The sequence below is a fragment of the Hemitrygon akajei genome, chromosome 9, assembly GCF_048418815.1.
Source record: "Hemitrygon akajei chromosome 9, sHemAka1.3, whole genome shotgun sequence".
Classification (NCBI taxonomy): domain Eukaryota; kingdom Metazoa; phylum Chordata; class Chondrichthyes; order Myliobatiformes; family Dasyatidae; genus Hemitrygon; species Hemitrygon akajei.
The window spans coordinates 165934567-165947409 of NC_133132.1; the positions used below are offsets into that span (position 1 = coordinate 165934567).

A 12843-nucleotide genomic window follows, 5' to 3' on the forward strand; every position below is an offset into this window, starting at 1 on the left:
ATGAAGGTAGAGCAATAGATGTAGCGATATATGGATTTCATCATGGAATTTGCTCAGGTACCCCATGAGAAAGTAAGGAGGCATGGGATCCAAGGGGACATTGCTTTGTGGATCCAGAATTGGCTTGCCCACAGAAGGCAAAGAGTGGTTGTAGACAGGTCATATTCTTCATGAAGGTCAGTGACCAGTGGTGTGCCTCAGGGATCTGTTCTGGGACCCTTTCTCTGTGATTTTTATAAATGACCTGGACGAGGAAGTGGAGGGATGGGTTAGTAAGTTTGCTGATGACACAAAGGTTGGAGGTGTTGTGGATAGTGTGGAGGGCTGTCAGAGTTTACAGTGGGACATGAGCAGAGTGTGCGTAAACTTTCATGATGTTACTGGCCCTTTTCCAGCACCTTTCTGTCTATATGTCTGACGAGCGGGTAGGCTGGTGCCAGTGATGTGTTGGGCAGTTTGACTTCCTGTTGTATTACCTTTTTGTCCGCCGCAGTGCATTTTCCATACCAAGCACTGATACAGCTTCGAGGATGCTCTCTGCTGTGCGTCTGTAGAATGACGTGAGAATGGATGTTCAATGGTTGCATTTTCCAGCCACCAATGTGCTGGATGTGTTCTGAGACCATGAGAGGTTGTGTGTAAAGGGGGAGGAATATCCAGAAGTTAGAGAAATTGATCTTCATGCCATCAGGTTGGAGGCTACTGAGACAGAATACATGTTGCTCCTCCAATCTAAATTTGGCCTTCTGGCACCAGAGGGGGCTGTTAACATATGTCTCAATAGGAATGTAAAGTCAAATTAAAATAAGTAACCCACTGAGATCCTGCCTTATGTGGCAGACAGAATGAAAGTGCTCGACAAAGTGGCCCTCCAATCCGTGTTATTTCTTACCAATGTAGAGGAGACCACGCTGCCTACAGTAGATGACCCCAGTGGACGCAGGTGAAGGGAAGAAGTGTAAAGGCAGGTCTAGCTGTTGTCACACTTGTGTCTGAGGTAGATCAGTGGGAATATGCTAACCAGATAGAATTTGGCAAGTACTTGAATATGGACACTAATGCTGATTTTAAATTCTGAAGCAGCTGTGATAGAATTTGAACACTTGTTTTAGCTGATTAGTCAAAGATTATAATATTGTAGAATGTAACCACAATGTCACTGTTACTCAGTAATGTATTTATAAATAGGATACTCTGTGATTTGGAACAATGTACAGGATTATTTCCTCATGGTTCAATGTATGTGTGTTGTATTCAAATTTGTGTTGCATTTCAAATGTTAAAGAAAGGTTATCGAAATAGTGGATATTTGTTAAGGAATACACTGCCTGTAGTCAGAGTGATCGTATTAATCTTTGGTTCATCTCTAATTTCAATAGAACAACTATTGTTGTGAACTCTAGCATGAAAATTGATTGAATTGAATTGACTTTATTTCTTACATCCTTTGCATACGTGAGGAGTAAAAATCTTTATGTCTCCGTCTGAATGTGCAATGTGCAAATTAGAGTAATTTGTAATAAATTGTATGTATAGTAAGATGTACAACAGAACAGTCAATATGACGTAGAAATATAATTGTGTCAGCACGAATTAGTCATTCTGATGGCCTGATGGAAGAAGCTGTCCCGGAGCCTGTTGGTCCAGGCTTTAATGCTGCGGTACAATTTCCTGGATGGGAACAGCTGGAACAGTTTGTGGTTGGGATGACTCGAGTCCCCAATGATCCTTTGGGCCCTTTTTACACAACTGTCACTGTAAACATCCTGATTAGTGGGAAGTTCACATCCACAAATGCGTTGGGCTGTCCGCACCACTCTCTGCAGAGCCCTGCGAGTGAGGGAAGTAGAGTTCCCATACCAACCAGAGATACAGACAGTCAGTATGCTCTCAGTTGTACACCTGTAGAAATTCAATAGGATTTGGGGATTCATGCCAAACTTCAACTGTCTGAGGTGAAAGAGGCACTGTTGTGCTTTTTTCACCACACAGCCGGTATGTACAGACCAAGTGAGGTCCTTGGTGATATGTATACTGAGGACTTGAAGCTGTTCACCCTCTTAACCCCAGATCCATTGATGTCACTAGGGGTGAGCTTGTCTCTGGTTCTCCAAATTTAATTAACAGATTGGAGCTGTGGGTGGCGACACAGTCATGGGTATACAGAGAGTAAAGGAGGGGGGGCTTAGGATACAGCCCTGTTGGATGTTTCCACCTCTCATGACAGGGATGTAGGGTTTTGACTTTGAGAGGCCAAACTCAGAATCTAAATTCAATTATTTTATATAAACTGTAGTTGATAAAGTCAAGTATTCAAAATTTAAAATCATTTTTGTATTGAAATTTTGAAACAAATTAGAGTGATATTACTAAAGCCAGGGACCCTCCATTTGGAAGAAAATTGGGTCCTGATGATGATTTGAACAATGTTGCAAAAAAAACCCATGAAGTACTGTAGCAGTCGTACAAGTGTAGCTTTCATGTTTCTGAGCTATTTATAGTGTGTTTCCCATTGACTTTGTATTGGGCAAAATGTTTATAAAGGTGATGCATCATCTAGCTCTGAAATGATGAAGTCAAGACTAGAGAAAACTAAATAGACTGAAGTCATCAAATCTCTTGATCAAAATTTTAGATTTCCACTTTGTCGCCCTTTAATGTGATTTATTCTTATGGCAGTTTCAAAGGATTGCTTTTGGACTTGGAAGATGGAAATTTACTGAAGCTAGGTGAAGATGGGACTGTTCTGAGGTAATTATTACTTGATTGTCTTATTTATAATGAGCAAGGAATTTCATGAAATTAGTTGTACTGTGATTTTATATTTTCACTGTTGTGTTACTACCACGTAACTTCTAGCTTCATTAAAATGTAATTGGGTTAAAGACTAAAGTGGTGCCCGCAACACTATGCTAAATTGTACTAACTCCTATTTTTTTCTCCAAATGTGATAGTACTTTTTTTCTCCTGAACTGCTGCAGTTTTCTGTTGAAGGCAGGAAAGGTTAAGAAATTCCAAAATCTTGATCTGTGATACCGGAGGAATAGCAGTACATATCCAACTCATGATGTGATAACTTTATTGGAATTAATTGTATTATCAGAATATTGCACTTCACTAGGTAAGGAGAAACAGAATTTCCTGGGGTGATGAATGACCTGACTTTAGCTAGAGAGCAGTGACTTTGGAATTCATTGCCTCAGAGGGCTGTTAAGGTTAAGTCATTAGCTGCATTTAAATCAGAGATTGCTGGATTCTTGATTGGTATGGGGATTAAGAGTAATGGGGAGAAGATGGGAGAAATGGGTTGAGAAATGAAACTTTGGTTATGATTGAATGGTACAGCCGACTCAATAGGCTGAATGGTGTCTTTCTGCTCATATACAGTCAGCCCTCCTTATCCACGGGGGATTGGTTCCAGGACCCCCTGCAGATACCAAAAAATGCAGATGCTCAAGTCCCCTATTTAACCTGTCTCAGTGTGGTGGTCTTTAGGACCCAGCGGAACCCCGGACCTTACTTAACCTGTCTCAATGTGGTGGACTTTAGGACCCAGCGCAGCTCTGAATCAGCATTGTTTCTGTTCACAAAAATAATAACGATCACGATTGAAAATAAAGTGGAAGTAATAAAGCTTTCGGAAAGAGGTGAAATGCTATTGGTCATTGGAAAAGCGTTAGAACATAGAACATAGAATAGTACAGCACATTACAGGCCCTTCGGCCCACAGTGTTGCACCGACCCTCAAACCCTGCCTCCCATATAACCCCCATCTTAAATTCCTCCATATACCTGTCTAGTAGTCTCTTAAATTTCACTAGTGTATCTGCCTCCACCACTGACTCAGGCAGTGCATTCCATGCACCAACGACTCTCTGAGTGAAAAAGCTTCCTCTAATATCCCCCTTGAACTTCCCTCCCCTTATCTTAAAGCCATGTCCTCTTGTACTGAGCAGTGGTGCCCTGGGGAAGAGGCACTGGCTGTCCACTCTATCTATTCCTCAGGCTACAGTTGGTCAATGATCGGAACAATTTTAATGGAGCATGTGAAAGGCCCTGCCCCGATGAAAGCTACAATTATTACTAAACAACGCAGTGGTTTGATTATTGAAATGCATACATTTCTTAAGTGTTTTATATGCATAGAAAATTAAAATATATACTATATACTAAGACAAACGTTTGACTAACTGACGCTAAATAATACCATGTGTACCTGTTCTGACTTCAAATCCGACTTAAAGACAGACTCAGGAACGGAACTAGTTCATAACTTGGGGACTGCCTGTATTTTTAAATCATCTCCAGATTATTTATAATACCTAATACAATGTAAATGCTATGTAAATAGTTGTTATACTGTATTATTTAGGGAATAATGACAAGAAAAAATAGTCTGTACATGCTCAAACAATGAGTGCTGGAGAGAGAACTTCCGGGTTTTCCCAATCCGCAGTTGGTTGAATTCGCGCATGCGGAACCCGCGGATAAAGAGGGCCGACTGTATCGTAGATTTACAGAAGCGTGACTTAGCACAAATTTTCTCATACATTTTAAAGCACTCTTTCAAGCTAGTAGGACTATAACCAGAGGTCATAGGTTAAGGGCGAAAGGTGAAATAGTTAAAGGGAGCATGAGGGGAAACATCTTCACCCAGATAGTCGTGAGAGTGTGGAACAAGCTGCCAGCATAACTGGTGCATGCAAGCTCAATTTCAGTGTTTAAGAGAAGTTAGGATAGGTACATGGATTGTAGGGGTATGGAGGGTGTGCTCAATGGAACTAGGTAGTTTAAATGGTTTGGCATAGGCTAAAAGGGCTGATGGGCCTGTTTCTGTGCTGTACTTTTCTATGACTCTATGTCTTTGACTCTAGCAATCATAATTGGATTTTGCTTCATGGTACCAGTTAATGACTGAATTCAGGATAAATTCCATTACTTTCATTATGGGTGTCTAAGCGTAATCATTCATTGAAATGAAAGATTTGTACCGAGTGTATACAATATGGGTCAGTATGGAAATGGATGTTTTTGATTTACAGAGAAATTGGCTTACAGACAGAACTATATAAGATTATGTTGCCTTTCTCCATCCCTATGACCAAAATACACCTTCTTAAATTAATCTTTATTCAATTTTAAGTGCTAATTCTCTGACCGTTTTGCTGTAGTTTTGTTGCAATTTATTTGTATGTCCTTAACTGTTTGGCACACTTTAAAGGTATTGTTTTCTGATGCAATTCAATGTTGTTTGGATTTTGGTTTCTCTAATGATGTAGTCCTGAAATGCCAAGGGAGAACGTCTGATTTTGTAAGGAAGCTTGGATATGCCTTGAGCCTGTTTTATACGATGCCTATGAAAGGTTCATGTTTTATCGTTTTACAACATTGAATCACAGTGAATTTAATTTGGCTGTTTTTGACACTGATTAACAGAAAAAGACTCTTTCATGTCAAAGTGAAAACAGATCTCTACAAAGAGATCTAAATTAATTACCACCTTACAAATATATAACACAAAATAATTGATTACATGCATATTTATCCTCTTTAATATGACACACCAAATCATCACTGGTGCAACTAGTTGGTTTTAGAAGTCACATAATTAGTCATATGGAGATCTGCTTTTGCAGACCTGTGTGCAGTCAAGGTGCTTCAATTGGTTGTAGTAAAAATACACCTGTATCTGGAAAGTTCAACTGCTGGTGAGTCAGTATCCTAGCGAAAACTACACTATGAAGGCAAAAGAACATTGAAAGCAACACCTTGAAAAGGTTATTGAAAACCATAAGGCCACCAAGAGACCTATGGCAACTATAAAGGAGTTGTAAACTGAGATGCGAGAGACTGCACGTACAACAACTGTTGACTGGGTGCTTCTCCTTTATGGCAGCTCTATGGGAGAGTGGCAAAGAGAAAGTCGCTGTTGAAAGAAATCTCATAAAATCTCGGTTAGAAGCATGTGGGTGACTTTGAAGTCAGCTGGAAGAAGGTTCTATGGTCTGATGAAACCAAAATTGAGCTTTTTGGCCATCAGACTGAACACTATGTTTGGTGTAAGCCAAACACTGCACATCATCAAAAACACACCATTCCTATTGTGAAGCATGGTGGTGGCTGCATCATACTATGGGGATTCATCACTGCGTCAGGTCTTGGAAAGCTTGTGAAGGTAGAGGATAAAATGATTGCAGCAAAATAGAGGGAAATCCTGGAGGAAAACATGATGCAGTCTGCAAGAGAACTGAGACTGGGGAGATTTGTTTTCCAGCAAGACAATGACCCCACCCATAGAATCAAAGTTACACAGGAATAGATTAAAAACAAGAACGCTAATGTCTTGGAGTGGCCAGGTCAGAATCCGGACCTCAGTCGAATTGAGAAATTATGGCTGGACTTGAAAAGGGCTGTTCACTCATGAGCCCCATGCAATCTGACAGAGCTTATGCAGTTTTGTAAGAATGAGAAATATTGCAGTATCCAGATGTGCAAGTCTAGCTCCCAAAGGTGGATCTACTAAATACTGACTTGAAGGGGGTGAGTACTTATGCAATTAATTATTTTGTTTATTATATTTGTAATTAATTTAGATCACATTGTAGGCTTTCACTTTGATGGAGCTTGATCAGTTTTGTAAAGAAGAATGGGGAAAAAATTGGGTCTGTGTAGATAGATCTCTATCAGCTTTGCACATCTGGACACTGCAATTTTCTCCCATTCTTACAAAAGGCTGTAATTAGAAACATAGAAAAATAGAAAACCTACAGCACCATACAGCCCCTTTGGCCCACAACATTGTGCTGAACATGTCCCTACCTTAGAAATTACTAGGCTTACCCATAGCCCTCTATTTTTCTAAGCTCCATGTACCTGTCCAAAAGTCTCTAAAAGACCCTGTCGTATCCGCTTCCACCACCGTTGCTGGCAGCCCATTCCACACACTCACCACTCTCAGCGTAAAAGAACTTACCCCTGACATCTCCTCTGTACCTACTCCCAAGCACCTTAAACCTGTGTCCTCTTGTGGCAACTATTTCAGCCCTGGAAAAAAGCCTGTGACTATCCACATGATCAATGCCTCTCATCGTCTTGTACACCTCTATCAGGTCACCTCTCATCCTTCATCGCTCCAAGGAGAAAAGGCCAAGTTCACTCAACCTATTCTCATAAGGCATGCTCCCCAATCCAGGCAACATCCTTGTAAATCTCCTCTTCACCCTTTCTATGGTTTCCACATGCTTCCTGTATTGTAGCTGCAACATTACCTCTCAGCTCCTAAATTCAATTCCACGACAGATGAAGACCAATACACCGTATGCCTTCTTAACCACAGAGTCAACCTGTGCAGCTGCTTTGAGCGTCCTATGGACTTGGACCCCAAGATCCTTCTGATCCTCCACACTGCCAAGAGTCTTACCAATAATACTATATTCTGCCATCATATTTGACCTAACAAAATGAACCACCTCACACTTATCTGGGTTGAATTGCTGCCAAAGATGCATCTTCTGAATACTGACTTGCAGGGGGTGAATGCTTGTGCAATCAATTGTTTTGTATTTTATATTTGTAATACATTTAGATCACATTGTAGAGATCTGTTTTCACTTTGATATGAAAGTCTATTTTTCTGTTGATCAGTGTCAAAAAAGCCTACTTAAATTCACTGTGATTCAATGCTGTAAATCAATAAAACATAAAATCTTTCAAGATGGGGTGAATACGTTTTGAGTATGAGACCCTTTTCTATTAAATTGCAAGGTATAAAACAAAGGCAACTAACTGTGATTTTTTTTTTGTGTTTCATGTTAAATTATATATATCCCTACTGTTTTTAATGTTGAAATGACAAGTTAGGACTGAACTTCTTTCTTGACTTGAGTTAGACAATTTTTTTCATGCTGCTGAATCAGAAAATCTGCTTTCTGAGGAGGATGGAATATGTGTTCAATACTATTACATTGGTTCCTGTGTGTCAGTATAATTATAATTTGTAAATTAGAAAGCCTAGAAATTATCTGTTCTATTTATCAGCAAGACTGTATTGAATTTAGTAATCAAGCAGTATGCTATATGCTTTTTGTATAAATGAAATCTAGAACTATAGGATCTCACTTGTTTCAAATAGGGCTAGTCATGGCACAAGAATTTTAACAGCAGAAGAGATATTGGAAACATATGGAAAGAAGAGAAAATGGAAACACTTCAAAACCATCAATGGCATTTTTGCACGTTCAGGTATGAAGCAAGATGACTAAAAGGATGCATTTAATTGATTTCACTTTTTAAAGTACAGTGGATTCTGGTTAACACACACAAAATGCTGGTGGAACTCAGGAGGCCAGGCAGCATCTATGGAAAAGAGTACAGTTGATATTTCTCCAGTTCCTTCAGCAAGACTGGAGGAAAAAAGATGAGGAGCAGTTTCTGGTTAATTGGGACCAGTACAGTTTGACCCACACACACAAAATGCTGGTGGAACGCAGCAGGCCAGGCAGCATCTATAAGGAGAAGCACTGTCGACTTTTTGGGCTGAGACCCTTCGTCAGGACTAACTGAAAGGAAAGATACTAAGAGATACTAAGAAATTCGCTGAACACCTACGCTCGGTCCGCCAGAGAAAGCAGGATCTCCCAGTGGCCACACATTTTAATTCCACGTCCCATTCCCATTCTGATATGTCTATCCATGGCCTCCCCTACTGTCAAAATGAATCCACACTCAGGTTGGAGGAACAACACCTTATATATCGGCTGGGTAGCCTCCAACCTGATGGCATGAACATTGACTTCTCTAACTTCTGTTAATGCCCCTCCCTTTCTTACCCTGCTGCTGACATATTTAGTTGTTTGTGTTTTTTCTCTCTCTGTGCCCATCACTCTGCCTGTTCTCCATCTCCCTCTGGTGCTCCCCGCCCTTTTCTTTCTCCCGAGACCTCCCATCCCATGATTCTTTCCCTTCTCCAGCTCTGTATCACTTTCTCCAATCACCTTTCCAGCTCTTAGCTTCATCTCACCCCCTCCGGTCTTCTCCTATCATTTCACATTTCCCTCTCCCCCCACTACTTTCTAATCTCTTACTATCTTTCCTTTCAGTTAGTCCTGACGAAGAGTCTCGGCCCGAAACGTCAACAGTGCTTCTCCTTATAGATGCTGCCTGGCCTGCTGTGTTCCACCAGCATTTTGTGTGTGTTGTTTGAATTTCCAGCATCTGCAGATTTCCTCGTGTTTGCAGTTTGACCCAATTAAGCGGCTGCCCTAATTAGTCAAAGTTTTATGGAAATAGTTAAAAGATATTTTAAAAAACAGACAAACTACAGTTTAACCGAGTAACAAATTATGTATTTTCATGAAATACAGAACAAATTGGAACCCAACCGATACCTCAACAGTACTATAAAACTGTGCATTAGTTCTTAATAGTTATCCATGCAGAAATTCATCTGCCACGTTCTTTTGATTGACTATAAATAAACAATTTGCACAGTCACTTATTGTAGATAATGGACTGCCATAACACAATACTTCAGATGATTGCATCTTCCAAATCTTCATTTTCATTGTAGCAATCAAGATGATTGTCGATACCTTTGTAAATCCTAACTTGCTGAACTAGTGCAATCCTTTCAATTTCGCTCTCAGCCATTTCTGAAATCTCCAAATCGTTGAATGCTTGAAACCATAGTGTGCAGAACAGTTCCACGTTATCCTACTGCTTATTTCTTGCCTACTATCAATGACAAAAATCACTGCTTTTTGAACACAAACACAAGCTATTTGAAAATTGATTGCCTAAGCAGTGTAGAGTCTAACAGCCATTCAAGTGCATGCGACTTACGCTAGTTGGAAACTGTTCTGCAACAGTGTCCTGCCCCAAATAAATGGTCTAGTGTCCCAAATAAACAGCCCAATTGACTGGAATCCACTCTATTTACATTTGTGAAGGTTCTTTAAATATTTAATTTAAATGTTAACAGAAGGAAATAAATTTGCTCAAAAAGAGTACAATTCTGAATTAATGTAATTATTTATTTTTACAGATAAGAATTAATTGTAGAGATAGTTAATTTGACAAGTTTGCAATGCATTACTTATATTTCACAATAAAGTAGAATATATAAAAGAGAGATTTTGATTGGCCTTTTTTCTCCTTTTTCTCAGGCAAATATCATTTCTATGATAATTATTTTGATCTGCCAGGAGCTTTGCTGTGTGCACGGGTAGTGGATCTATTAGATCAGGTGAGAAAGGCTTTAAGTTCTTATACTTTTTCCTCATTGAGTCATGGAAGTTGCAGTACTCTAAAGGCTATCCATACCATCATCTCATACTGGTTACTTACTGTAAATTATTATTTATTCTGATTTTGATCCTAGAAAAGCAGCATGTTTTGTATAAATATGAAGAAGTATTATATACTGTGGTGGCTTGTTCAGTTTCTACTGCAGCTGTAAAGAAAGCACGACTTTCGAAATCTTTAACCATTTATATTTTTTTCCTATAATTTTAAAATTTGGGATAAACAATAGGCATAAATACTGAAAATCAGCAAAATTATACTTAACTAGTTAAGACAATTAGTGTTATGCGCCTTCAGATTTTGTTGTTAAAGAGTTAACGTTCACAGATCATCTTGAAATGAGAATTGAGATTGCACATATCTTGTCCAAGTTTTCAGAAATTAAAACTGGAAGGTCTAACTTGTCATTCTAATCTTTATTTTAATGGCTGAAAATTACTTTGCACAACTGTTGATTAAAATAAAAATGGCCTATTTGAAGAGCAATAATATTGTATGCTTTTCTGAGTGTCTGGGTACCCATCAGGAATTTCAAGCCTTGACTATTTGACAAAGCTTTTCACTAGGGAGCAACTTTATTTTCTATTTAAAGCTCCATCAAATGATGCAACACCCACGACATTTTGTGTTATTTTTAACTTTGCTACCTGAAAAATGGTATTTCCTCTTCAGCTGCAAAGCTACAGGCTCTTGTTACCTCTTTTTCCTCTCTCTCTATCTTATAAATAGACCAGTGTTGTAATTGACTAAACTGAGCCTCATACAAGCTGTATACAAGACCAGAAGATATTGGAGCAGAATTAAATCCATGGAGGTTGCTCCACCATTTTGTCGTGGCTGATCCAATTTTCGTCTCAGCTCCAATCTCCTGCTTTCTCCCTGTATCCCTTTGTGTCCTGACCAGTCAAGAATTGTCAATCTCTGCCTTAAATGTACGTAAAGATTTGCCCTCTACAGCTGCATGTAGCAAAGAATTCCACAGATTCACCAATCTCTAGCTAAAGAAATTCCTTCTCATCTTCGTTCGAAAAGGACACCCCTCTATTCTGAGGGTGTGTCCTCTGGTCTTAGACTCTCTTATTATAGAAAACATCCTCTCCACATCCATCCTATCAAGGTCTTTCGCCATTCGATAGGTTTTAATGAGGTCACCCCTCATTCTTCTGAATTCTAGTGAATACAGACCCAGAACCATCAAACAGTCTTTATATGACGAGCCATTCAATCCTGGAATCATTTTCATGAGCCTCTTTTGAAACCTGTCCAGTTTCAGCACATCCTTTCTAAGATAAGGGGCCCAGACTTGCTTATAGTACTCCAAGTGAGGCATCACCAGTGATTTATAAAGTTTCAAAATTGCTTTTATATTCTAGTCCTCTTGCAGTGAATGCTAAAATTGCATTTGCTTTCTTCAGCAGACTCAACCTGCAAATTAATCTTTACAGAATCTTGCACGAGGACTCCCAAGTCCCTTTTTGCACCTTGGTTTTTTGTATTTTCTCTCCATTTAGAAAATAGTAAATCCTTTCATTTTTTCTGCCAAACTGCATGACCAGACAATCCCAAAAATGTATTCCATCTACAGTTTTCTTGCCCATTCTCCTAATCTGTCTAAGTCCATCTACTTCCACTCTACTTCCTCAAAACTATCTGTCCCTCCACCGATCTTCATCCCACCTGCCAACTTTGCAACAAAGTTATCTACAGCGCATCTTCAACATGAGCCTGGAGCAGAGAAGAGTACCCAGACAGTGGAAAACATCCTGTATTGTCCCGGTACCGAAGAAACCACAACCAAAGGAGTTGAATGACTTCAGACCTGTTGCCTTGACGTCGCACGTGATGAAGACCATGGAGCGGCTGATAATACAGAATCTGAGGCCACAAACCAGGCACGCTCGGGATCCTCTTCAGTTTGCGTATAAGGAGAAGGTAGGAGTGGAGGATGCTATCACGTATTTGCTACACAAATCCCTCTCTCACCTAGATGGGGTCAGTGGTGCTGTGAGGATTACATTCCTGGACTTCTCTAGTGCCTTTAACACCATCCAGCCCAAGATCTTAAGGCACAAACTAACGGAGATGGGAGTAGTCTCTCACATGGTGGATTGGATAGTGGACTACTTGACAGATAGACCTCAGTATGTGCGGTTGGGAGACTGTAGGTCTGACACGGTGGTCAGCAGCACAGGAGCGCCGCAGGGGACCGTGCTCTCTCCGGTCCTGTTCACCCTGTACACATCAGACTTCCAATATAACTCGGAGTCCTGCCATGTGCAGAAGTTCGCTGATGACACGGCCATAGTGGGGTGTGTCAGGAATGGACAGGAGGAGGAGTATAGGAAACTGATACAGGACTTTGTGATATGGTGCAACTCAAACTACCTGCGTCTCAATATCACCAAGACCAAGGAGATGGTGGTGGACTTCAGGAGATCTAGGCCTCATATGGAGCCAGTGATCATTAATGGAGAATGTGTGGAGCAGGTTAAGACCTACAAGTATCTGGGAGTACAGTTAGACGAGAAGCTAGACTGGACT

At 40.1% G+C, this 12843-nt stretch overlaps 1 protein-coding gene across 1 annotated transcript in view; it reads left to right on the plus strand.

Moving 5' to 3' along the window:
* The window catches only part of nt5dc1 (5'-nucleotidase domain containing 1), a 611704-nt gene that overhangs the window by 44502 nt on the left and 554359 nt on the right, over positions 1–12843 (plus strand). Inside the window, exons 3-5 of the mRNA XM_073057433.1 lie at positions 2680–2751; positions 8132–8241; positions 10164–10243. Of these exons, the coding sequence (XP_072913534.1) occupies positions 2680–2751; positions 8132–8241; positions 10164–10243 (262 nt within the window). The remainder of the gene's footprint in view (positions 1–2679; positions 2752–8131; positions 8242–10163; positions 10244–12843) is intronic.